Raw genomic sequence first — 24662 nt, forward strand, 5'->3', positions numbered from 1 at the left:
TACAGTGTGTTGAGGGTCTTTAAGTCCTTGAGTATTCCAGGCATGAAATTTCCAAGATCATAGGTAAATGACAACATCTAGATACTGTTACTTTAAAATAAATGTGTTCTCATTGCAGCTAAGTAGGAGTAAGCTGTTAGTAAAGAGAAACTATCAAATTGGGAAGAATTCATTTTTTAAGTAGATTAACTATTTTGTGATGGTTTTATTTGAGACAAGAGTTTCTGTAGCCATGCTGACCGGGCTGAGTGGCCACCACATTTAGCTTATTATACTGATTTTGATGGCCATGTTTTCATGAACTTTATCCGAGTTTGTCAAGCAAAATATAGGTAGCAGTTGTCATCTCTTGATTCTCTTTGAATCACTGGGATTTTTTGATCTGTGTCCCAGTTAAGGTGTTATATAGACCTCATTTTCCTGTAGAATAGTGTCAGCCAGCTGAAATTTAATGAGTGGGGGTGGACCAGCAATTGCCACTCAGCATGTCTGATTTCTATTGTCCCACAAGGATCAGCACCTCCATCACTCCCTGCTGCACAAACCCAAAATGGACTATAGGATCCCCATGGGTTTTGCTGGGTTCACTCAGTTTTGAAGGTCTAAATTTGGCACAAGCAAGAAACTGTTTGCTATTGGCATATACTGTAGTAAAGTGAACTTGTGTAAAAGTTGGAGGTGGGAGGGCATTCAGAACTGAAAACCTTAGTACTTTTGTATGATGACTGTGCCCTTTCCATGGGCAGCAGAACAAGGATGAGGAAGGGGAGCAAGACTAAGAGGGCCAGGCTGTGGCCATCAACTGCCGCTTTCTTCATGCCCTGGGATCCAGTGTTCTCTTCCCACTCAGCAGCAGGTCACTGGAGCTGGTGCTCCTTTTCCTAACTTTAAGAAATGCTGACCTTGAGGCCTCCAGCAGCTTGTTAGGTAGTGAGTGAGAGTGAGTGTGTATTTGACAGTCTTCACTAGCGTGGGCAGGTTTTAAACTCGCTGTGTAGACTCTAGTTTGAGAGCTCTCCTCAAACTTGCTATCCTCCTGCCTTAGCCTCCTGAGTGCTAGGATTAGAGGTATGTGCCCCATGCCCAGCTTAGTTTTGGGATCTCAGAATTCTTAGACTTTGAAGGCTCTCAATACTGTTTAAAGGTAATAGTTCCATATACTACATGGATAGAAAATTACCAGAGTCTGCATACCTAATTTTAAACTGCACTTATGCTCTGTGGTTGAAGATATAACCCTTTAGTCACAATACTAAGTATTGCCAAGGCACTATTCTGAACACTTCCCATTTTATTGCTACTGCAACTATGGGGTGGGGGCAGGTACTATATATTTAGAACCCAGAAGCAGAGAAGTATAAATACATTAGCTTCAAGGGAAATTTGAAAATTGCCATTAAGAGCCGGGTGTAGTGGCACATGTCTTTAATCCCAGCACTTGGAAGGCAGAGGCAAGTGGATCTCTGCAAGTTCAAGACCAGCCTGGTCTACATAGGTTGAGTTCTAGGCCAGCTGGGGCTACAGAGAGACCCTGTCTCAAAAAGAAAATTACTATTAAGCTCTTAAAAGATTTTGATGTGTTTGGTTCCTTTAGTCTTAAAAAAAAGAACAGAAGCCCCTCAGTGGGGAGTGTTTCCCAAGGGTGCACAAAGCCACAGGTTTGATCCCCAGCAACACACACAACTGTCATTGTAAAAACAGTTGTAGCCATCCTGAATGTGCAAGTGCATCACACTCAGATGCCTGTCTCTGTTGGCCTAAGGTGATCATCGAACTTGGAGTGGAATAGTGAGCTGGCAATTGGGAATGAGTTCTGTACTTTGTATGTAAACCTGAGGAAATTTTACACTCAAGACCATTGTTTTTCGTTATCTTCAACTTGTGGATTTCAAGCCAAATTAGACCTTTCTAGCTGTCAGATTCACTGCTTTTGAACCCCTCCCTCCCACCTCATACCTAGGAGTTTCTGACTACTGCTGAACTCAACTTGTAAGAGTAGTTTGCATAGATGAGAATGTTCTTGCCTTTTAAGAATTTTTCTGTATTCATGTGTTGTATGGCCAATACATGCTTTTATTCTTTCATCCTGAGAAATAGGAAAACTACTCCCAGGCACATACCAGCTACTGAAAATACCGTCACCAACACTTTGGTGGATTTTGTTCTCTTTTTTTAATTCTGTTCTACTGGTCAATGTGTCTGTTGCTATGCCAGTACCACATTGTTTTTATTACTATAACACTACAGTATAGTTTGAAATAAGGTATTCTGGTTGCATACCGAGGAGTTTCTGACTACTGCTGAACTCAACTTGTAAGAGTAGTTTGCATAGATGAGAATGTTCTTGCCTTTTAAGAATTTTTCTGTATTCATGTGTTGTATGGCCAATACATGCTTTTATTCTTTCATCCTGAGAAATAGGAAAACTACTCCCAGGCACATACCAGCTACTGAAAATACCGTCACCAACACTTTGGTGGATTTTGTTCTCTTTTTTTGTAATTTAGATTCTTGTGTGTTGAAAATCAGTGGTACCAACAGTACCGCTGCATTGTCTCTATTTTTTTTAAAGGCAGAAGTTATTGTTTCCTTTTTAAAATATTTTGTGAATTTCTTGCAATATATTTTGATCATAGATTCTGTCCCCTCTTTGTGGCTCCCTTTACTATCCCTCACCCAGTTTCCTTTATTATTGTGACAACACATACATAATTTCACCTTTTAAAAACTGTAAAAGTAACCCGGATGTGGGTGGCACATGTCTTTAATCATAGCTGGGCTGGAACTCCATATGTAGATCAGGGTGGCCTGGATCTTACAGAGATCTGCCTACTTCAGCCTCCTGCATGGGAAGATTAAAGACTTACAACCACCATGCCCAGCATGACAAATTTTTAAATGATCAGGCCAGGAATTCAATAAAAATAATCAATATGCTAGTAGCTCTAATGGGTAAAGCAGACACCATGTAAGATTGGATGGGTAATGTAAGTAGTGAGACAAAAATTCCCCAAATGAAAGAATGACAGACATAAAAATTGACGAGTGCCTTTGATGGCACCTTTCTAGAGACAGCCACGGAAAAAGTTGAGCTTGTGGATAGACCAATGAGGCCTTCCCACAGTAAAATACAGTGAAAAATGAACAGGAAAAAAAGCACAAAACCCACCAACAGAACATCCAAGAATTGAGATGGTTTTGTTATATGCTTGGAATACTGGAAGTGAGAAGCAGAAGAAATACTTGAAGCTGTAATTACTAAGGACTTTCAAAATGAATGTCAGAAGTCAAACTACTGATCTAGAGAAGGAATATTAAAAAGGAAGATTAAAAAACAATTACGCAATAAGCTACAACCTTAAAAGAAGCCAGCGAGGGGGAACAGCAGCAAAGCCAAGAATTCCTGTGGGCTTAGCTACGCAGACAAGAAGGTAGAAGGGTGGAGGCCAGCCAAGATGGCACCAGCATCCCAGGAAAGCTGTGGTGTGTACTGAACTGGCCAGCCTGGGACTTGCTTTCTGTGAAAGTGAAGGACTAAGCAGTGGGGTTTGCTGGTGGAGGTGATCAGGAAAAGCAGGGGAGAGGAGGACCAGGGAAAGCTGCTTTCAGAGCTAACTGCAATCTGTACAGCTATCAGCTCTGGGAGATGGTGCTAAGTGTGAGTCAACAGAAGAGTTCCCATGATTTTGAGTATGGTTTCATGTGAAATCTGCACATAGAGCTTCCTCTAGATATCCACCCTTAACATAGACAACTATTTAAAATTTGTACTTTAGACAAGAGCCCGGACTTCTGTTGTTTGCCCACATACTAAAAATTGGAACAATGTTCCATGAGACAGTCAACTTGGAAATGGCAGATTAGCTGTTGTTTAATAATGTGAAGTTAGTGTGATTAGTAACCAGAAATATGTATGACAGGAGAGACTAAATAGTCACAAAATAAAACTTCAAAGTAATGTAAGTCAGCTTCCTCATTTGCTTGTATGTTTAGAAACATCATTAAATTTTTTTTTTAACATTTATTTGTATGTGTGCTTGTGTGCCACATGCATGGAGGTCAGAGATTTGTGAGAGTCTCATTCTACCGTGTGGGTCCTGGGGATTGAACTCAGGCCATTGGCCCCCAGTATCTTTGACCCACTGAGCCATGTTGCTGGTCCCATTGGTCATTTCTTTAAAGTTACATCTTGATTTTGTGGTTGCTTGGTTAATAGAGAAGTCACAGTGTGGTGTGCTGCCATCTGCTCCTGGAGTATCTGTACCTGTACTGCTCTACTCTTAGGGTCATGACTGAGATCTTCTGTGGATTCAGCTTTCCTGGAATGTTGGGCACCATTTCTGGTTGGACTTGCCCTTGCTGTGGTTTTTTTTTTTTTGTTTCTCTTTTGCAATTTTTATTTGATTTTATTTATTTTTTAAAATATTTTATTATTTATGGAAGAGTGGGCACCGCACATTTATGGCTGTGCCATAAAGTCCACACTCAAATACAGATCCTGTGACTTCCTGACACCTGCACAAAATGGTGAGAGAGGTGCCTCTTGGTGTTCTCCTCTTGGTTTTATATATCCTTTGCCCCTCCCCCCACATCCAGCTAAGGTCGACTGATTGGGTGGGAAGGGTAACTGACTCACCCCCTCAACTCCTTGATGAGCATGAGAAGGAGGCATGGCTGTAGCTTACTGGCATAGTGATCAGAGGACATTTCCAGTTAACACTCCACCTCTTCCTCTCACTCTTATATTCTTTCTACCAACCTCTGCTGTAAAAGTCCCTGAGCCTTGGAGGGGGTGGTAGGTGTGGGATGATCTTCCTCCCGTTGTGGTGAGGCACTGAACATTTGGGTCTCTGCATCATCTGTTTTCCATGGGCCAGTTTCAGTGGGATTCCATCTACTATAAAAAATGTTTACACACAGAATATCTTCACACAGAAGCAAGAATATCTAGACAGTGGCTGCTATAATAACCTATGGTGTAACACACATGCTTGGTCGGTGCTGTAGCAGGTGCATCATTTCCATCTAACAAAGCAATTGCAGTGACTTCCCACTGGGGCCTTTATCCTCCCTTGCCACAGGGGGTTGGCCGGATCTACAGTACCAGATGTGTGTTCCACCGCTAGGAGCAGGCATTATATCCAATTGACAATTTGTTGGTTGTACATACACTAGATGCTCCACTATTGCACCAGCAGGAATATCTTGTTTGGTATGTTGATAGTGCAACACGTGGGGTCTGTTGTTGAGAATTATAGGAGACTGTTCTCCCCCAGTCATCTGTGTGTTGCCTTTTGGCACCATGAAAGCCACCCATCCAGTGACAGAGAGTTTCCAGCTTAGTCCAAGCTTGATTTCTCCCTCTCCCATGTTCACATTATACAGTGTTTTCAGCCACAGGGTTTTCCTGTCTACCTCCAGTGTACAACCAACATTATTGGCAGTGGTCTTTATTGTTTGGGGACCTCTAGTGTCCCTCAGGTTTTTGTTTTGTTTCTTTTTAAGGGTCTTGTGTAGCCCTAATTGGCCTGGAACTTGCTATATCAATCAGGCTGGTCTCAAACTTACAGAGATCTGCTTTCCTCTGCCTCCCAAGTGCTGGGAGTATTACACCCAGCTCGTTATATCTTTATGTTGTTGTTGCAGTTAAAAATCACCTGAAGGCCCATCCACAAGAAATTGACAACTGTCCACTACTAGACAAGCCAAAGATGTATGATATACTCACTGGTACAAAGATGTATGATATACTCACTGGTACAAAGATGTATGATGTACTTGCTCACTGGTACAAGTCATAGCTGTTTCCTTGTTGTATTTTGAGTTTGAGGACTTGACTGTCCTGTCACTGGGGTGATCCTATAGGTGATTTAGGTAGCTTTCATTGGATAACATTCAGAATGCCCATCCCCCAGATAATTCCAGAATATGAGAATCAGACTGGCATAGTGGGAAGCATAAGAACTGAACCAGTCTAGGCTTGAGCCTCCACTTTCTTGTATCCGTTGACTTTGTGAAAGGTTCTTAATGGCCGATTGTGACTGGTTTCATCACTGTGATACTTGGCTCGTGGTAGTCTCTCCCCGTGAAGGTAACTTGGTACGCTTAGAGCAGTGACTGATGTTCAGAGAGCAACCGAGAAATAGCTGCCTTCTGGTTTGGGTCAATGTGCTGGGTGAAGTATTGTCAGTTCATGGCAGAGGAAGTGGTCAGGTTTCAGACTAATGATACATATATGAGATTTATAGAGATTGCTTGGGTGCTTGCATAGATGCAGCTTCTGAAATTCTGTAGAAATAGTCCACTTCTCTATCTTCAAGAAATGCTGAGGGCAGTCAGGGTCATGCCAGGATGCCACTTCTGAAGAAGTCAGGTTTTCCTATTGGATGTTGACTGTCTCTTCACATTGCTAGACTCACAGGAGCCCTTCCAGCAGCTGCCACAAGGGCAGAAGTGACGTCAGCCTGTTTTCACAGCATTCTAGGTCTGCTCAGCCTTGGTAACCCATGGGATCAGATTTGGGCTTCCTGCTTGGCCTCTACTGTGGCAGGTCTCAGGAAGTGGGTGGGCCTTAACACAGTAGTAGGTAGGCGCTTGGCATTGCCTACAGCCTTCAGGGAGTGTCTGAAGATCCCCAGGTGGATGCAGTAGAACTCTGCATTTGTTTTGGTAGGATTTGGCTTTTGGTTTTGTTTTTGAATATTTGTTTTATTTAGTAAGGTTTTTGAGACTGGGTTTCACTAGCCCAGGTTGGCCTCAACTCACAATTCTGCCTAATTCAGGGTGCTGGGATCACAGGCATGTAATACCACACCCAGCTCTGTGTGTTTTCAAGTCATAATTGCATATGAAAGAGCAGAGTCATTAGGGGCATGGCATCTTCTAGAAAAAGCAGCTCTATAAGTGTGCAAGCTCAAAGACAGTTAAATCATTTCAACTAATGAGGGTTTTAAAACAACTTTCTGAGCCCTAAAATGAGAACTCTCAATTTTTTTCTTTTTTCCAAGACAGGATCTCTGTAGCTCAAGCTGGCCTCAAAGTTTCAGCTATCCTGCCTCTGCCTTCCAGGTGCCAGGATTACAGTGAGATAACCACACCTGGCCTGGGAAGTTTATTCTTTGAGTGGCCGTGTTGCAAGGTAATTCTTATACTGTCCCAGAATGATAATCACAGTTTTGTAGGACTTCATGATTAAAAACACATCAATATATTTAAGTATCACAGATCTGTGAAATAAATACCCTTACTTATAAAGCACCTGAGACTTAGGTAAGTATAGGTAGCCATTGCTCAGGGTCCCATAGAGAAAGATCAAGGAGGCAGTACTTCATTCCAGGTCTCTTTATGTCATGTTATTATCCAGAGTTCTGCTTGTTGCATTAGAAAAGTAGGCTCATAAAAACATGTTATGGCTATGAAGCTAGAAAGCAGTCCTTAGTATTTAAACTCAATGAGTTTGCTGGGCATGGTGGCGCATGCCTTCAATCCCAGCACTTGGGAGGCAGAGGCAAGTGGATCTCCGTGAGTTCAAGGCCAGCCTCATCTACATAGGACATTCCAGGCCAGCTGGGGCTACAGGGAGACCCTGTCTCAAAAAGACCAAAAAAAAAAAAAGTATCAGTCAGAGCACATCATAGGAAGTGAACCGGAGTCTGAAGAGGCAGTTTGGGTGGCTGTATTAAGTTAGTATAGAGTTTATGAAGTCCATAAAGTGTGGGATAGTCAATATTTACTAAGTATTGACTGCAAAGAAGGTTTTCTAATTTCAAGTTAGTCCTAACTCAAAAGTGCTCACGAGGCCCATTGCACCACCTCATTGACCAAGTGCCTGCCTTTCTCCTTCAGTGCTAGGGCTTGAGCCCAGGCCCTTCAGCATGCTAGGAGGAACTGCGCTACTTCAGAGCTAAATCTGCATGCTGATGTACTAGTGTTGAATTATGGCCAGGTAAAGAAAGTGCCCGCTCTCAAGATGACAGATGGCTGAGAGAGTGCAGAGGTGGTTTCAGGTGGAGCCCGGAGCAAGGATGGAAGGGGCTGAGAAAAAGGCTCCATGAGGTGAAAATAGCTCTGTAACATGGGTACATGTTTGAAGAGCAGAGGGGCTTGGGTTGAACCAGTGCAAGTGAGTCTTTGTATGAAGATGGTAGTGAGTTGGCCCAAGTATATTAATAGTAATGTATGTGTTTTTTTTTTTTAAAAAAGAGACAGGATGGCACAACGATTGGCAGATGGTGACTAGACACTGGGGGAAATGGTATGAAGAAGCTGCCTAGGGTTCTGGAAAAGCCTGTACCTTTAACAAATTACATTTGTTTCTTTTGTATGTATGTATATACCGTGCATGTGTGTGCCATGCTGTGCAGGTGGAGGTCAGAGGAGAACTTGTGGGAGCTGGTTCTCTCTACCATAAGAGTCCTAGAGATCAAACTCAGATCATCAGGCCTGGTGGCAAGTGCCTTTACCCACTTAGCCATCTTCCCTGCCCAAACTTGTGTCATGATCTAGATGCCAGTTGTGCAGGTGGCTTTTCACAGGAAGGTAGCATGAAGCACGCTCGCTGGCTTCAGTCGTAGAGGATGGCTTCAGTTTTGGTTAAAAAGATTAAAAGTACGCCAGGCATGGTGGCACATGCCTTTAATCCCAGCACTTGGAGGCAGAGGTAGGTGAATCTCTGTGAGTTTGACATCAGCCTGGGCTATGTAGTGAGTTCCAGGACAGCTGGAGCTACAGGGAGACTCTGTCTCAAGACAAAAACAAAAACAAACGAAAGAATACTTACAGGTTAGTGTTATTTTAGGCATCAGAACTGTAGGGAAATGGTTCACAGTCCTGTGTGGTGGCATCATTTGGGGGGTGAGCTTCTACAACATTCACGTTCTGATTTAATGGAGTAGTGGAGCCAATGTTCTAAAAATCAGGCAGGTTCTCCTTAGAAAGTTCTCAGGAGGTTCAGGTGTGTAGCATGGAGCCGCATTAATGAGGAAGGGTTCTTTGTGGACAGGCTGGCTGTGCAAAGTACCGCTTCAGAGCTTTCTCGCTCTGATTTGCCCGTGAGGTCCACTGTGGTTAGGAGGAGGGAAACGGTGCCAGCACTGGTCCTGGGAATAGCCATTCTGCTGTGGAGGACTTAACTGAAGGGCTGGAGCATTAGAAGGAGAAATTCCTACTACAGAAGATCCCGATTGACTTTCAGTCTTTCATGGGTTTTCTTAACCTGTTTTCAGGCTTTCTTAACCTGTTTTTGTGCTTTTGGTACCCAGTCTGGTGAGCTGTGGACCCCTATGACATTAATGTTTTGGAATGGATAAAATAAAATGCATACCATTACAAATGATGGAAGTTATATTGAAGTATAGCAATCAAAATTACAAAATGTACATAATATGCTTTTTATTAATAACATCCAGTGGAATATAGTAATGTCCATAATTTTAAGGATGTGATAGTGGAAATGATAGTTTGAGATAGCCCCCCCCCAAAAAAAAACCAACAAAACAAAACTGTAGGAGCTGGGGTTGTAGCTCTGTTGGTAGGGTGCTTGTCTGGCATGTACAAAGTTCTGGGTTCAGTTCCCATCATTCAGGAGGTGGAGGCAGGAGGACCAGAAGTGCAAGGCCATCCTCAGCTACATACTGAATTCAAGGCCAGCTTGGTTTACATGAGGCTATCTCAAAAAAGACCACCATGTACATACACATACACCAAAAACAACCCCTCCCCAAAATCAGTAAACTATAATGTAGTAGGAAGCAACTGGTTTGTATTGGAGATAAAGTCCTGGTTACTGAATGTTGTTATGGTTTGTTGTCATCATTTACAGAAAATATTGCTAAAATTCAATTTAGGTTTGAGAATATATATATATACATATATGTGTGTGTGTATGTATGTATGTATGTATGTATGTATGTATTCTTGTGCAGACTCAAGGATACTTCAAAATCCTATATGCTGAAGCTAAGGATATTAATATGTTAGTCTTCTTTCTATAGTTATAAAATAGTAAAGATTATGGCTTTTGGTAATAGAATTTACCTAGTTATATATTTTCTAAACTCCTCTTTATTATCACATTATGTAAAGTACTGGGTTTCATTGTGATGTCTTCATACATGGATGTAACTACTTTGATTATACTCAGGCCCTTCACTACGCTCTCCAGCTCCTCTTCTGACTAAAACTCAGGGTGGAATAGTCTTTCATTTGGCATTGAGTGTAGTACAGATTTTGAGCAGAGCATCAGCTAAATAGCCCTTCCAACATGAGCTAACAAGTGTGGTTTGTTGTTACAGGAGTACAAGCACAAGTTAGCCAGAGTCTCCCTGGTGCGCAAAGAACTCAGGTCCCGGATCCAGAGCCTGCCAGATTTATCTCGACTGCCCAATGTCACTGGCAGCCACATGCACCTGCCCTTTGCTGGGGACATCTACAGTGAAGATTGATGACCAATCTCTTCCTGAGCCAAGGACTTTGTCAAGAGATGGAGACAGGTTAGGTGGCTAGTCTTGTAGTGTATTTTTGTACATTGTTGAGAGAGTGAAACTAACACAAGAAATGACACGTAATTTATAAAATTGTTTAAAATGTTGGTTTGTTTACTATTTTATTAGTGAGTTAACATGACAGTTGAAACAAAGTGATGATCTCTGTGTTCATGAGCTCACAAATAGTGATTATTTTCAAAAGATCTTTTTGTAAGTTCTTTTGATCCAAGGCCTTGTGAGAAATTCCGTGTGTCTGTTTCTTCATGTATTTTGAAGTTGTGTTGTTTTTCCAGCATCTAATCATTGTGTTTTACCTAATCCCTGAGTGGGAAGCACTGATCAGGCGGTGAGGCCTGACTGTGCTGTAGTGAGGGCTTGAGTGTGGAAAGGGCCGAATGTCCCACTTGATCGCCTCTTCCCAACCCAGAAGACACTGGCTCTGCGCCTCCTCATGCCTTTGAGTTTTTTTTTTTTTAATTCCCTAGAGGTCAGTAACTTAACACTATGTATGGATGACACGTGGCTGGTCTCATCAAAGCCTACTGAACTTTTCCCCAGTAGTGTTATACTAGTTCCATTCCAAACACTAATGTAGAATAAAAAGACTATTAAATAGAGACTCCCTTAACTACAGTGATTAGAACTGAGTACATTTAATGCTTTGGAAATGTAAATTCTGATACTCTTCTTCTTCTTTTTGGTCTTTTTGAGACAGGGTCTTTCCCTGTAGCCCCAGCTGTCCTGGAACTCGCTATGTAGATCAGGCTGGCCTCAGTCTTTTAGAGATCCTTCTGCCTCTGCCTTCCAAGGGTTGGAATTAAAGGCATGTACTACCATGCTTGGGTAAATTCTGACGTTGTATCAAGAGAACACCTCTGGTTCTGCATGGATTTCTTTCTGTCAGATGAGTCTTCTTTTAGCATAATTGATCTCTTGAATACAAATTCCAGCTACAGGGATTAAAGGAAATATAAACAGACAAGCTTGTTCCCTCATCTACGTAGCTTAAGCAGCAGTGCTCTCAGCTTGAACAGCTCAAGAACACAATACTCCTTAATGTTCAGTAAAGTAGCCTGGAACATTTCTAATATTCCCTTAGGATCTTTGAATGACTGTGTATTTGGGAATTAAGCAGCACTATACTACAGGGTAGTTTGGTAAACTTTATATTTGTATGTTTACAGATGTAAATACAAAACAATACCTTCACTCTTGTTTTGAACCCTGTGTATTAGAGCAGGTACACACCCTCCAGCTTTCTTTTCAAGTTGGGTTGTGGGTTTGTAGTTGATGATGACTGAGGGTAAACATTTTTCTCCTTATTGCTTTACATATTAGAATTTCTCATTGTAATCAGATTCAAATTAGATAGATAGTAGAGCACCTTTTAGAGCCCACGGGCCACTTCATTTCGCTACTCTGAATGGCGTCACTGTTTCTTTCTCAGTGTTAGACTGCAGCTGGCATGAGCTTACATGTGAAGGACATGGCAAGTGATTATCTTCAATAGCCAGTGTAGTTCTGGAAGCAGCTTCTAACAGTTTGACCTCTCTCTAGAACAGACATGTACAGAGTCGGCCCATCTGCAGCTCCTGTCTTTATGCTTTCTGGGAGTTTGAACACATTTTCTCACAGAATCTAAAGTAGTTCCCTGTACACACTACCACTGATGTTCACTTGGGAACCTGGTCCACTTGTGCACGAGTGTACTTAGCTTATAACACAGTCGGTAAGATACTCACTGAATGCCCTGAGCAGCATCTGTAGCATCACGATAAGGAAATTGTGTGACAGCCAGACCATGTGTTGGGGTGTCTGCTAGTACTGTGTCTCTCTGTCCCTAGGTTTAGGAAACAGAAGAATAGATTCAGCAAAGGAGGTAGTGACAAAAGCATATTACATACCCTGGCTATACCCGTTATGAAAGTATGCCATGTGAGTTAGTTTTTGTTGTCAATGTGAAAGGAAAGCCTTGTGTGTTGTTTTCAGTATCATGACCTTATTTATGATCTGACCCTGGTGATTTATCTAGCCAAAATAGATATTTTTTTCCATTTAAAACTAATTTATAAACTGTGCACTCTTGGGAAGATATAAAATCTTTTAGAAGTTTGCTGAAATATTTTCATCAAGACAGACTTCTGACTTAGATACTGTTTTAATGCCAGTATCTGATCTAAATATTTATGATAAAAATGTATTATTTTTTTAAAAGAGCTTGATGAGATTTGTAAGTGCTAGTACCCAAGAACTTTAATCCCACCACTTGGCCAACTCTCCACAAGCCTCAGTTGTTGGTTAGCGTGCTAACTGAATACAAACTAGTAATCTGTTCTCAAAGTCATGTTTTTAGCCTTAGAGTTAATATGGTAAGCCTCAGTAGGGAACTGTCTTCCTTCCTAAAAGGAAGACTAAGTTTTCTCAAGAAATGGGCTTAGGTGAGGGGTATAAAATATCAAATTCTAAATCATGCACATCTTCTCCACTGTGTGCCTGAGGCAAATCATGCATGTCAGTGCAGGCTGGCCTGGAGGGAATCATGTCACATTTGCAGCAGGTACTGTGCTGTGAATGGATACCATTGCTCTTTTCTCCACAAACAATACAGAGAGCTGTCTGGAGTGACAATGTGAACAGATTCCCTGGTGCTCCCTCTGCTCCTCCACCACTACAGTAAGAGAACTCAGGGGGAACCAGGAGTCTGACAGTGAGTTGTGCACTACGGCCAGCTTTCCTTTGAGGAAACCGGTTCCATGTGCAGCTGTTATGATGTCTCCTTCACATGCATTATGAATCACGGTTTTTCTATAAGAAATACTTTAGAATCAACAGTAGCTGGATGATCCAGTCATGGTGATTTGCAAAGTTAAAAGAATGTATGATGAGTCGTCAGTTGTCACTGTCGATGGACAGCTTTATGGTAGTTCAAGAACTGGCTCTGAGAACTTTTAGAGAAGAAAAGGGTAAAAGTACAAATTAATTAATTGGGAAAGTTAGGTCTTTCTGAATTTCCCACTCTAAAATCTGGTATTACATGAAGTAGCATAAAGCTACTAAATTGCTTTGTTTGCAGTTAAGAATGAGTCCCTGAAGACGGCGTCTTTTCTCACACTTGTTACACTGTAGCAAAGCTTTGAAAAGTGTAAACCAGACCTTGTCCATCTAGATGAGACAGGAAGCATGGTGGTACCTAGTGAGTTCATTTATACAGAGCATTTGTCGCCAACCCTAATTCCAGCCATCCTCACAGCCTGTTCCGAGGTGGCATTAGCACATGGGAAGAGGAACTCTCCCGATCTGTTTTCCCTTTTCTTGGCTGTATCTGATGACAGTATAAGATCTTCTTAATAAAGTTTTATGTTCTTTTTGAAGATTCTTTGTGCATGTTATTTTTATCACTCTGATTTGTTGGTAGTCTGAGGGGAGGGTGTTGGCAGAGCAACGCAAGTATTTGGTGAAATAATGGCAGAGAAACTACTGAAGGAGATGACTGCTTGGCTAGTGGATCCCAAGCTTGAGGAAGCTCATCATCTTCTGGAACCTTCATTAAGCTGCTGCTGGCCGAGCACCACCTGCCAAGATTTGGTTCGGTCATTCTGTGATGGTTTACTTTTCTAACAACTTGATGCTGATGCTACTGTGCTTACAGACTACATGTTGACAACCACTGCTCTAGACTACCTCTGAAGGCCATGGCTTGCTTCATGTCTAAAATGTTTAAGCAGGGGCTAGGGAGATGACTCAGTGGGTAAGAGAGCTAGCTGTATTAGCAGAAGGACCTGAGTGTGAATCCCCAGCACCCACATAAAAAGCTGGTCATGGTTCCACATGTCTGTAACTTTGATATTAGGTGGAGACAGGCAGATCCCATGAGTTCACTGACCAGCTAGGCCAGCCAGAATGGTGCGCTTCAGGTTCAGTGAGAGATCCTGTCTCAAGGCAGTAAGGCAGAGAGTAATAGAGGACACAGTGTCCTCCTGAGGCTGCCAGGTGGACACATGTACCTGCACTTGCATGTACACACACACATACCCACCTTAAAAAAAGCACTCATATAGGTAATGATAAAGTACAGGTTTTCCAGTTCATTATGTAGTTGGTTCATTCTGGGCAGAGAATAGACATGTTACATGCCTAGCAATGTCTGTTGCTTTCAGATGCACAGATTCTCTTGGTACCTGAAAGTTCTTGGGAGTATAGACAGTCTTGGGACACCTTGAATTAATTTTTGTGGTAATAGGAATTGAAATCAGAGCCTTCTGCATGCCAAGTGTATACTCTACCACTAATCCCCATGTTTTGGATATAAAGTAAAATTGGGAACAATTATAAATCTGTGGGAATCTTTAGAACAGTGTTTGCTAGAGTTCTTTGATAAGATAATTGAGGCTGGGAATGAGCTTCATTTGCAGAGTGCTTGGCTGAAATGCACAGGCCCTGGGTTAGATCCACAGCATCCCCCCGACACACACACACCCTCAGTTGAGGCCTACTGAAAGAAGGACGTGTTATCTAGTGGGCTGGAGTTTTCTTCGTCTTGTAGTCTAGAGAGTTAGAAAGGTTTGGAGATACAGTCCTCTGGCTAGTGCCCCATGTTCCTCTGTTCCTGGATGGTATCTGGTCACTTCCTCTGAATTTGTGCGCTTCCTATTCCCATGGTTCCCTGAGAGTAAGCTTTATACACTTGAACATATCCACAGATTGCTTTTCAGAATCCCGTGCCCGCGGCTGCAAAGAAGCATGCACGGGGACCCATGGGACTGCACTCCCCCTGCCCCTCCCAGTTCTTGTTCCCTCACATTCACACTTCCCTTATTTAATATCCAGTTTCAGCTTAGTGACCAGAGTTCTCTTGTACTCTTTCTTTTTTTGTTTTTTTGTTTTTGTTTGTTTTTGTTGTTGTTGTTTGATCGGCTTCCCCAAAGAACACAAGTTGGCCTGGAGTTGGGGCTTTTCCTGACCTCAGCCTCCCGAGTCCTGATACTGTTTTAGGTTGTCTGACCGATTGCACTTCTTCACCTCTTTCTCATTATTCCGTCTTCTCCCTCCCTCAATTTTTATTGTCCCGCTCCTGTTTGCTTGTCCCTGTTTTCTTTGTTCTGATTGCTCGGCTTATTTCCTTTCCATCCCTACCCTTAATAATTTCTTAGTACACATGATACTATCCTTGTTTCTTTAACGCTCCCCCTAAAGTTCTCAAAGTCAAAGAAGCAATTATTTTTTTTTTGTTGTTGTTTCTGATTTTTCAGAGGGTTTCATAGCCCAGGATTGCCTGAAAATTGCTGTGTAGCCAAGGATCACCTTGAACTCTACCACCCCAAGTGCTAAGATTACAGGCATGTACTATCATGCCTGGCATGGACAATTGTTTTGAATTGGCTTTAACTCTATTTTCTAGAAGACACATCCATTGCAGTTGCTGCTGCATCAGCATTCTCTCAGAATAGAGCTGGAGATTGAGCTCACTGCCTTGAGCATGTGGGCTGAGGATGGAGCTGCCAAGCCACACCAAAGGAACAAGCACCTCAACCCTGCTGCAACCTGGTCCCATTAGGACACTACAGATACTTCCATTGAAGTGATTAAAAAACAAACCAGCTGGGCGTGGTGATGAACACCTTTAATCCCAGCACTTGGGAGGCAGAGGCAGGCCAATCTCTGTGGGTTCAAGGCCAGCCTGGTCTACATAGTGAGTTCCAGGACAGCTGGGGCTACAGGGAGACCCTGTCTCAAAAAGACCAAAAAAAAAAAAACCCCCCAAACCCAAATTCAACCAATTATCTAATCCCAGATGTACAGATCCCATCAAAGAAACACAAGAAACATGAAAACTCAAATAGGACTCGCCCCAAAATTACCCATCATAGCGATGTACTTGAGAATCAGGTGAAATCCCATACAAAGAATTCAAAACAATGGTCATAAAAATATTTAATGAAACTAAAGAGGACACGCATTCCTGAATGAATTCAAAGAACACAAATAGTTGGAGGAAGAAAGTCAATACAGGGTATGAAGGAGGACTTCCATAGAGAGAATACTGAAAAGGGAATTTGAAGTTAAGTTAAAAACCTGTGGAAAGTCTTGCCAATAGAATGGATCAAGTGGGAGATAGACTATCAGGTGAAAAAAAAAAAGATGGGTTAGGAGTCCACAGTGACAAGGACAGAATAATCAGAAACCATGACCAGAACTGACATCTGTGAGACACCATTGGCATATCAGACCCTAAAATCATTGGCATGGAAGAGAACTTCAAGCTAAGGCATAGAAAATATATTCAAAGCTGGGCATGGTGGTGCATGCCTTTAATCCCAGCACTCTGGAGGCAGAGGCAGGCGGATCTCTGTGAGTTCAAGGCCAGCCTGGTCTACAAAGTGAGTTCCAGGACAGCTGGGGCTACAGGGAGACCCTGTCTCAAAAAGACCAAAAAAAAAAAAAAAAAAAAAAAAAAGAAATATATTCAATAAGGAAATCATAGAAAAGTCCCCAAATCTAGGCAAAGAGATAGGCATCCAGATCCAGGAGGCATTTAGAACTAGACAAGGTCAGACAGGAACCTTCCCATGTCATTATTACACCTAAAACACTAAGCATCAGAACAAAGAACGCTGCAAGAGGGGAATGCGGAGCCTCACATGAAGGCAGGCTTCAGTGGACCAGCAGACACCACAGAAGCCAGAGCCAGGGCATGGGGCATTATTTCAAATTTTGAAAGATGGGGCTGGGGAGATGGCTCAGCAGTTAGGGGCACTGGCTGCTCTTGCAGAGAATCTGGGTTTGATTCTCAGCATCCACATGACGGCTAGGAACCATCCTTAACTCCAGTTCCAGGGGAATCCAAAGCCCTCTTCTGGCATCTGTAGCATTGCACAACACTGGTGCACTCACATACATGCAGGCAATACACTCATACACAAAATAAATTTTAAAAAATTCCTGGAGACACCAACTGCCAACCCAGATTGCTACATCCAGCAGAGGTTTCAGTTAACAACTGAAGGACAAAGAGGCCTTTACAGGCTAAACACAAAGTAGCCTATGGCACACACCTTAAATCCCAGCACTCAAGACAGCTGTGTCCATGAGGTGGGGGGGGGGTCATAGAACAGTAAACCGGTAAATAAAGATTAGCAAAGTACTGAACGTTACAGAAACAGCCAAATGAGAATTAATACAGCTATCTCTCAAACAGCAGAGCCCATCTGTTTGCTGCCTATAATATGCACTTCACTGGTAATGAAAACACAGGCTGAGGGAGAAAGGATGAAAAACATATTCCAGGCAAATGAAACTAGAAAGCAAGCAGGTATAGCAATAGTAATGTCTGAAAGAATAGATGAAAATGGCCATATCAATTCAGGGAATAGTCCATCAAGCAGATATTGTAATTCTCAACATATGCACCAAACATCAAAAAACTTCAAAAAAAAAAAACTGACAAAAACTTCAGTGTTAAATGACATAGAGCGAATGCACTTACTAGACAGCCACAGACCATTCCATCAAATAGTACAGGATACATGTCTCAGCAGGCGAGATGGCCCCTAGGTAAAGGCACTTGGAGTGTGAACCTGAATTTGATCCCTGGAACTCACGTAAAGTGGAAGGAGAGATGCAACAAAGTTGGCCTCTGACCTACTGCGTATGAACCATTGCACACACTCCCCCACCCCATGTACACATACAATAATTAAAAATACAAAAGAGGGGCTAGAAATATGGCTCAGTGTTTAAGAGTGAGTACTGATGCTCCAGAGGACCAAAGTCTGGTTCCCAGGACTCACGTCCTGTGGTTCACACTGTAACTCTAGCTCCAGGGGATCAGTGCTCTCTCTAGTCTCTGGGCACCTGAACACATGTGGTACACACACACACACACACACACACACACACACAAAACATAAGTTAGGAACAGGAGGAAAATATCTCAACATAATACAACAAACTTATGGCCAACATTATTCTAAACAGGGAAAACTTCAAAAGTATTTCCACTAAAATCAGGAATGACACAAAGGTCATTTTTGTCTCCGCTCATTGAGTGTAATCTCTGAAGTCTTAGCTAGAGCAATAAGATAAGAGAAAATCAAATTAACCCTATTTGCAGACAATATGATTCTGTACATAGAGACCATAAAGACTGTACCAGAAGCCTCTTAGTGATAAACAGTCTCAATAAAGTAGCAGGATATAAACTCAATGTTTAAAAACCAGTCATTTCTCTATATATCAATACTGAGTGTGCTGAGAAGAAATTGGGAAAATAATCCTATTCATGATAGCTTTAAAAAAAAAAAAAATGAACCCGGGGGCTGCAGAGATAGGTCAGCGGTTAAGAGCACTGGCTGCTTTTGCAGAGGACTGGGGTTTGACTCCCAGCACCCACCTGGAAGCTAACAACTGTCCTTAATTCCAGTTCCAGGGGACTCCAACTCCCTCTTTTGACCTCCTTGGTCATTGCACGACACAGGTGTGCTTACATACATGAAAGCAATACACGCATATACATGAAATAAAAATATTTAAAAAAATGTAGCCAGTAGTGGCTCCTGCCTTTAATCCCAGCACTTAGGAGGCAGAGGTAAGCGGATCTCTGTGAACTTGGGGCTAGCCTGGTCTTCATAGCAAATTCCAGGCTGTCCAGGGCTATGTAGTGAGACCCTGTCTCAAAAAAACCTAAAATAAATAAATAAACAATAAATAAATAATAAATGGAAAACCTAGCTTAGGAAGTGAAAGTCCTCTACAATTGAAACCTTAAAATACTGAAGACCTTGAAGACACTAGAAGATGGCAAGGCCTCTCATGCATGTGGAGCAGCTGAATAAAGTGACAGATGGTTATCACCAAAAGCAATCTACGGGTTCAGTGCATTCCTCACCAAAATTCTGAGGACATTCTTCACAGAACCAGAAAAAATAACCCTACAATTCACACAGAAGCACAAAAGGCCCTGGTTAGCCAAAGCAATTCTGAGCAAAAGAATGATCTGGAGACAGCACAATAGCTGGTTTTAAATTGCACTCCAGGGGTTGGAGAGATGGCTCAGTGGTTAAGAGCACTTACTGCTCTTGCAGAGGACTTGGGTTTGGTTCCCAGCATCCCCCTGGAAACTAACAACCAGCCATAACTCCAGTCAGTCCCAGGGGATCCAACACCTCTGGCAGCAGGCATGAAAGTGGTACACATACGCACATGCAGGCAAGCACTCATTCACATAAAAGAAACATCTTATTTTGAAATGGAAACTCAGCAAAGTTCTCACTATCCATCAGAAACTGTTCTAAGCACTACACATAGTCTGATACTCTGAGCAGTTCAACTTTACACGTGGGAAACTAAGATCACATCTTCGTGACTCTGAACATGTCAATTGGTAAAGCTGATTCAAAGCCAGCTATGAGCATGGCTCCATGCCTGGGCTCCTGAATCCACCACGTGATGCTGCTTGCTTGCATACATGTGCTCTGCGTCCTGTAGCGGCTCCACCATATCCAAGCCTACGTTCTCTGCACGGGAGGCTGTGAGGAAATTAACATATGCAAATAATCAGAACTGAAGCATAGCTGACCCCATGTGGTGGCAAATGCCAAATCAAATCTCAGTCCTTGGTAGGCTTAAAGAAAGATTTCAGGTTCCAGGCCATCCTGGGCTACATAGCAAAAACAAACAACAAAATAAACAAAAACCAACAGAGCTGAAAACACTACTACTGAAAGATGGGGGCTTGTGGAGGAATGTCACATTCAACTATTTTTGTTTCATCCTTTGAACTAAAATATACATAAAAGTATGTAAATATGGTAAAATTTAACCTTATTTTATTTTACATTTTGCTTCTGTTTTTTTGAGATAGGGCTTTTGATATGTTTTCCAGGCTGGTCTCAAACTTGTGGTCTCCGACGATCCTCCTGCCTCAGCCTCCCAAACATCTGGGAGTATCATGCAATACCAATGCCCAGAAAATTTTAACCATTTTAAAGTGTACTCTGGCAGCCATCACCACCATCTGTCTCTAAGAGCCTTTTCATCTTCTCTAACTGAAACTCCGTGCCATTACAGAGGAGCTCCCTGTACCCCGTCCCTGAAACTATGACTTGTACTTCTCCAGGTGCTTCATATAAATGGAATTGTGAAATATTTATCTTTTTGTGATTTAGTCCACTTAGATTACTGTCCTCAAGACTTTTCCATTTTGTAGCATGTGTTAGAATTTCCATCTTTTTGTATGTGCATGTGTGTGTGTGCATGTGTGTATGTGTGTTTATATATGTATGGGCATGCGTATATGTGCATGTGTGCATGTAGAGGCTAAAGGTTGACATCAGCTGTCTTCCTCATCGCTCTCCCCTTTATTTGCTGAGGTAGAACCTCTTGCTGAACCAGAACTCTCTGATCTAGTCTCTGCCGGCTTGCCCCAGGGATCCTGTGTCCACATCCTGAGCAGTGGGATTACATACAGGTAGGCCATGGAGCCTGCCTGGCTTTTCTGTGGGTGCTGGGATCTGAACTCTGGCCCTCACACTTGCATGGCAAGCATTTTATCCTCTAAGCTGTCTCCCTAGCCCAGAGCTTTCTTTTTAATGTTGGATATACATACAGCATTTGTTTATGTGTCCACCCATCAGTGGACTCCTGTTCCACCTTTGACTTCTGTGAACATGGCCACAGCGAACATGGGTGCACATGCCTGTTTGACTCCTTGCTTTCATTTCCATTTTTTTCCCTAAAGCAATCATTTTTGTTCACATCAAGTCAGAGTTAAAATTACCTTTTTTTTTGGTCTTTTTGAGACAGGGTCTCCCTGTAGCCCCAGCTGACCTGGAACTCATTATGTAGATCAGGCTGGCCTTGAACTCACAGAGATCCGCCTGCCTCTGCCTCCTGAGTGCTGGGATTACAGGTGTGTGCCAACACACTCAGCAAATTAACTTTTTCATGTGATAAGGTCTTATTGTACAGCAATACTGCCTCAGCTTCCCAAGTTCTGGGATTACAGGTGAGCACCCTGCCAGGAGCCACTGATGAAACACTGTTCTAAAAAATATTTTGTGTGTGAGTGTACTGCCTGCATGTAGGTAGGTGCACCTGTGTCGTTCAGTGCCCACCGAGGTCAGAAGAGAACACTGGATTCCCCTGGAACTGGAGTTATGGTCAGTGGTTAGCTGCCATGTGGGTGCTGGGAATTGAACCCTGGACCTCTGCAAGAGCAGCCAGTGCTCTTAACTGCTGAGCCATCTCTCCAGCCCCAAGTCACTGATGTTTGAGACATTTAACTGAGGGCATTGTCTTAGGCCTTCTGAGGATGCGAAGATACTACTCAACTGCACGTGTGTTCTCAAAATGTTTAAAATCTAGTGGGACGGAATAGTATAATTTCCTGAACTTTATTTTTTTTTAAATATTTAATTTATATGTGTGTTTGTGTATGTCTGTGCGTGTGAGTGCAGATGCCTGCAGAGGCCAGAGGCATCAGATACTCTGGAGCTAGAGTTATAGGTGGCTGTGGGGCACCCAATGTAGTTGCTGGAATCAAACTTGGGTCTTCCACAAGAGTAGTACACACTCTTAAACACTCACCCATCTCTTCAGCCTGAGACCTTTATTTTATTTTTAGAGACAGGGTCTCCCTGTAGTTCCAGCTGGCCTGAAACTCCCTATGTAGACCAGGCTGGTCTCTATCTCACGGAGATCCTCCTGCTTCTGCCTCCCAAGTGCTGGGATTAAAGGCATATGCCACCATGCCTGGTGAGACCTTTATTTTCAAAATAGCATATTTCTCTAAGCCAGTGGTGTTCTTGTTAGACCAGAACCATTAGCTTAGGTTGGGAACTTGTTACAAGTACAAAATATTGGGCCCAGATTTAGTCAGATAATGGAAAGTTACAGGTATGTACCTTTTAAATGAGTCCTCTAGGTAATTATGGTGAACATTGTTCTTTTAAAATAGATTTATTTTTATGTGTATGTGTGTGTGTGTAGTGGGGGTTATGGGCACACGAAGTCAGAGGCATCCTATCCCTTGGAGCTGGACACACAGGCTGTTGTGAGCTGCCAGACATGTGTTGGGAACCCAACTCAGGTCCTCTGCAAGAGCAGTACACACTCTTTAACTGGAGCCCTCTCTCCAGCCCCTGAACATTCTAAGCATTACTGATCCAAAGAGATCACTAAAATGGGATATGCAGTTAATTTTAGAAATGTATTTGGATTACGTTCATGGAAAGAGTACAAAAGTGGAAATTTTAATGAATTTAAATAATTATTTGATTTAGACCATTAGCTCTTTCATGTATGTCTAGAAATGTTTAGTTATATCCAGTTAATTAAATTTTATCTTCCTGTGCATGTGGTGCTGGGGATGGAACCCAGGGCCCTGGGCATGGTAGTCACTCTCTACCACCAAGCTACACCCTCATCTTCAACCTTATCTTTAAATCCAAGCTTTTTTGTTTGGTGAATTAAACTTCACCTTACTAACAAAAGTACAATTGAGGATTTCAGAACTAGCCATTAATATATGGCATTTTCAAAATAATAGTATTCATTGGTTGTGTATAAGTGATCTTCATTTGTCGGTGCAATCTTACCGTACAGTTCAGGCTGGCCTTGAACTTCCCATCCTTCTGCTTCAGCCTCCTGAGTGCTGGAATTACAGGTGTGCAGCACACCAGCTAAATCTTCAGACACCAGGCTGTAGGACTGCTCACAATGCTTGCTTTGTGTGACCCCACTGTGCTGCCATAAATAAGGGAACTGACGTGTTGGCCATGGTGTCGCGGTTTAAGCTGTATGTTGCAGATGGGAAGTTAAACTCTTTTCATCCTATTTTGAGCTGGCGTGTCCTAAGACCTCAGGTGAGCTTGGTGTGCAGTCCCGTGGATCCTCACCTAGCTAATGCTGAGGATGCCCAAGCTAGCGGCAAATATTGATGCCCAGCATCCTCCTGTTTGAGCTGCTAGTCTCTTCATGCCTTGGCTAGCACTCAGGAAGACTGCAGCGTCTAGTTCCTGTCTCTTTGCTTTCTCTGATACCCAAGAACAGAGCAGAGCAATTGTAGTGGCAGTAAAATTCTAAATCAGTAGCATAACACACCATCTTTTTTCTGGTGGGTATAATTTCCACACTATAAACCAACAGAAAGCTAACTGTAGTGACTGAGCTTATTGGTTCATTAACACTTTCTCTTAACCAACAGTTTTAGTCATATGATATAGTACTTAAAATCACAGAGTAGTATATGTCATAGAATACCACTTACAAGAAATATTTAAAGAAATGTCTTACAATTTAGGGAAAGTGTTTTCATTATGAAGTTTTTTTAAAAAAACATTTTTTTTTTTAATTTTATGTGTGAGTGAATTGCCTGCATGTGAGTGCACCCGTGTTGTGCAATGCTGCGGAGGCCAGAAGCGGACTTTGGATTCCCCGGGAACTGGAGTTAAGGACGGTTGTAGCCGCCATGTGGGTGCTGGAAATCGAACCCAGGTCCTCTGCAAGAGTAGTCAGTGCTCTTAAGCACTGAGCCATCTCTCCAGCCCTGCATTATATTAATTACTTTAAACCCTTTATTACATTTATTTAGTGTGTGGGTGTGCACATGCCACAGTGCAAGTGCGGTGGTCAGAGGACAACTTTCAGGACTTGGTTCTTCTCCTTCCACCATGTGGGTCCCAGAGATCAAAATCAGGAAATGAGGCTTGGTGGCGATTGCCTTTACCTGCTAGCCATCCAGACAGGGTCTCCCTGTAGTCCCAGCTGGCCTGGAACTCACTGTGTAGATCAGGCTGGCCTTGAACTCGTTTAAAGATTTATAATACAGCTACAGTGATCCAGACTTTGTAGTTAAATGTGACAAGAGAACAAAAATAAGAAGAGCAGGGAAGAGCCCATGCTCGGAACAGGTAAGCCTACAGCGTTCACACCTGCAGAGAGACTACCTGGGCATCTGTTCCCCTCCTCCGGGCAGGAGGTCTGCTAGTTATCGCTCCTGTCGGCACTGTAGCTTGTTGATGTTCTGAAAGCATTTCTTAAAAAAATATTTATTTTATGTGTATATTACCTGCATGTATGTGAGTGCACCCATGTCGTGCAATGCCGTGGAGGTCAGAAGAGGGCTTCAGATTCCCCTGGAACTGGAGTTAAGGTTCGTAGCTGTCATGTGGGTGCTGGGAA

The 24662-nt window shown here is 42.5% G+C and overlaps 1 protein-coding gene across 1 annotated transcript in view; it reads left to right on the forward strand.

Annotated features, from left to right (window-relative positions):
* Positions 1–13855, forward strand: part of Rprd1a (regulation of nuclear pre-mRNA domain containing 1A) — a 51563-nt gene extending 37708 nt beyond the window's left edge. The window contains exon 7 of the mRNA XM_029563265.1: positions 10293–13855. Coding sequence (XP_029419125.1) covers positions 10293–10442 — 150 coding nt within the window. The 3' untranslated portion in view covers positions 10443–13855. The remainder of the gene's footprint in view (positions 1–10292) is intronic.
* Positions 13856–24662: the final 10807 nt, after the last annotated feature.

The sequence above is a fragment of the Nannospalax galili genome, unplaced genomic scaffold (genome assembly GCF_000622305.1).
Source record: "Nannospalax galili isolate Female #2095 unplaced genomic scaffold, S.galili_v1.0 scaffold15, whole genome shotgun sequence".
NCBI classification, from domain to species: Eukaryota; Metazoa; Chordata; class Mammalia; order Rodentia; family Spalacidae; genus Nannospalax; species Nannospalax galili.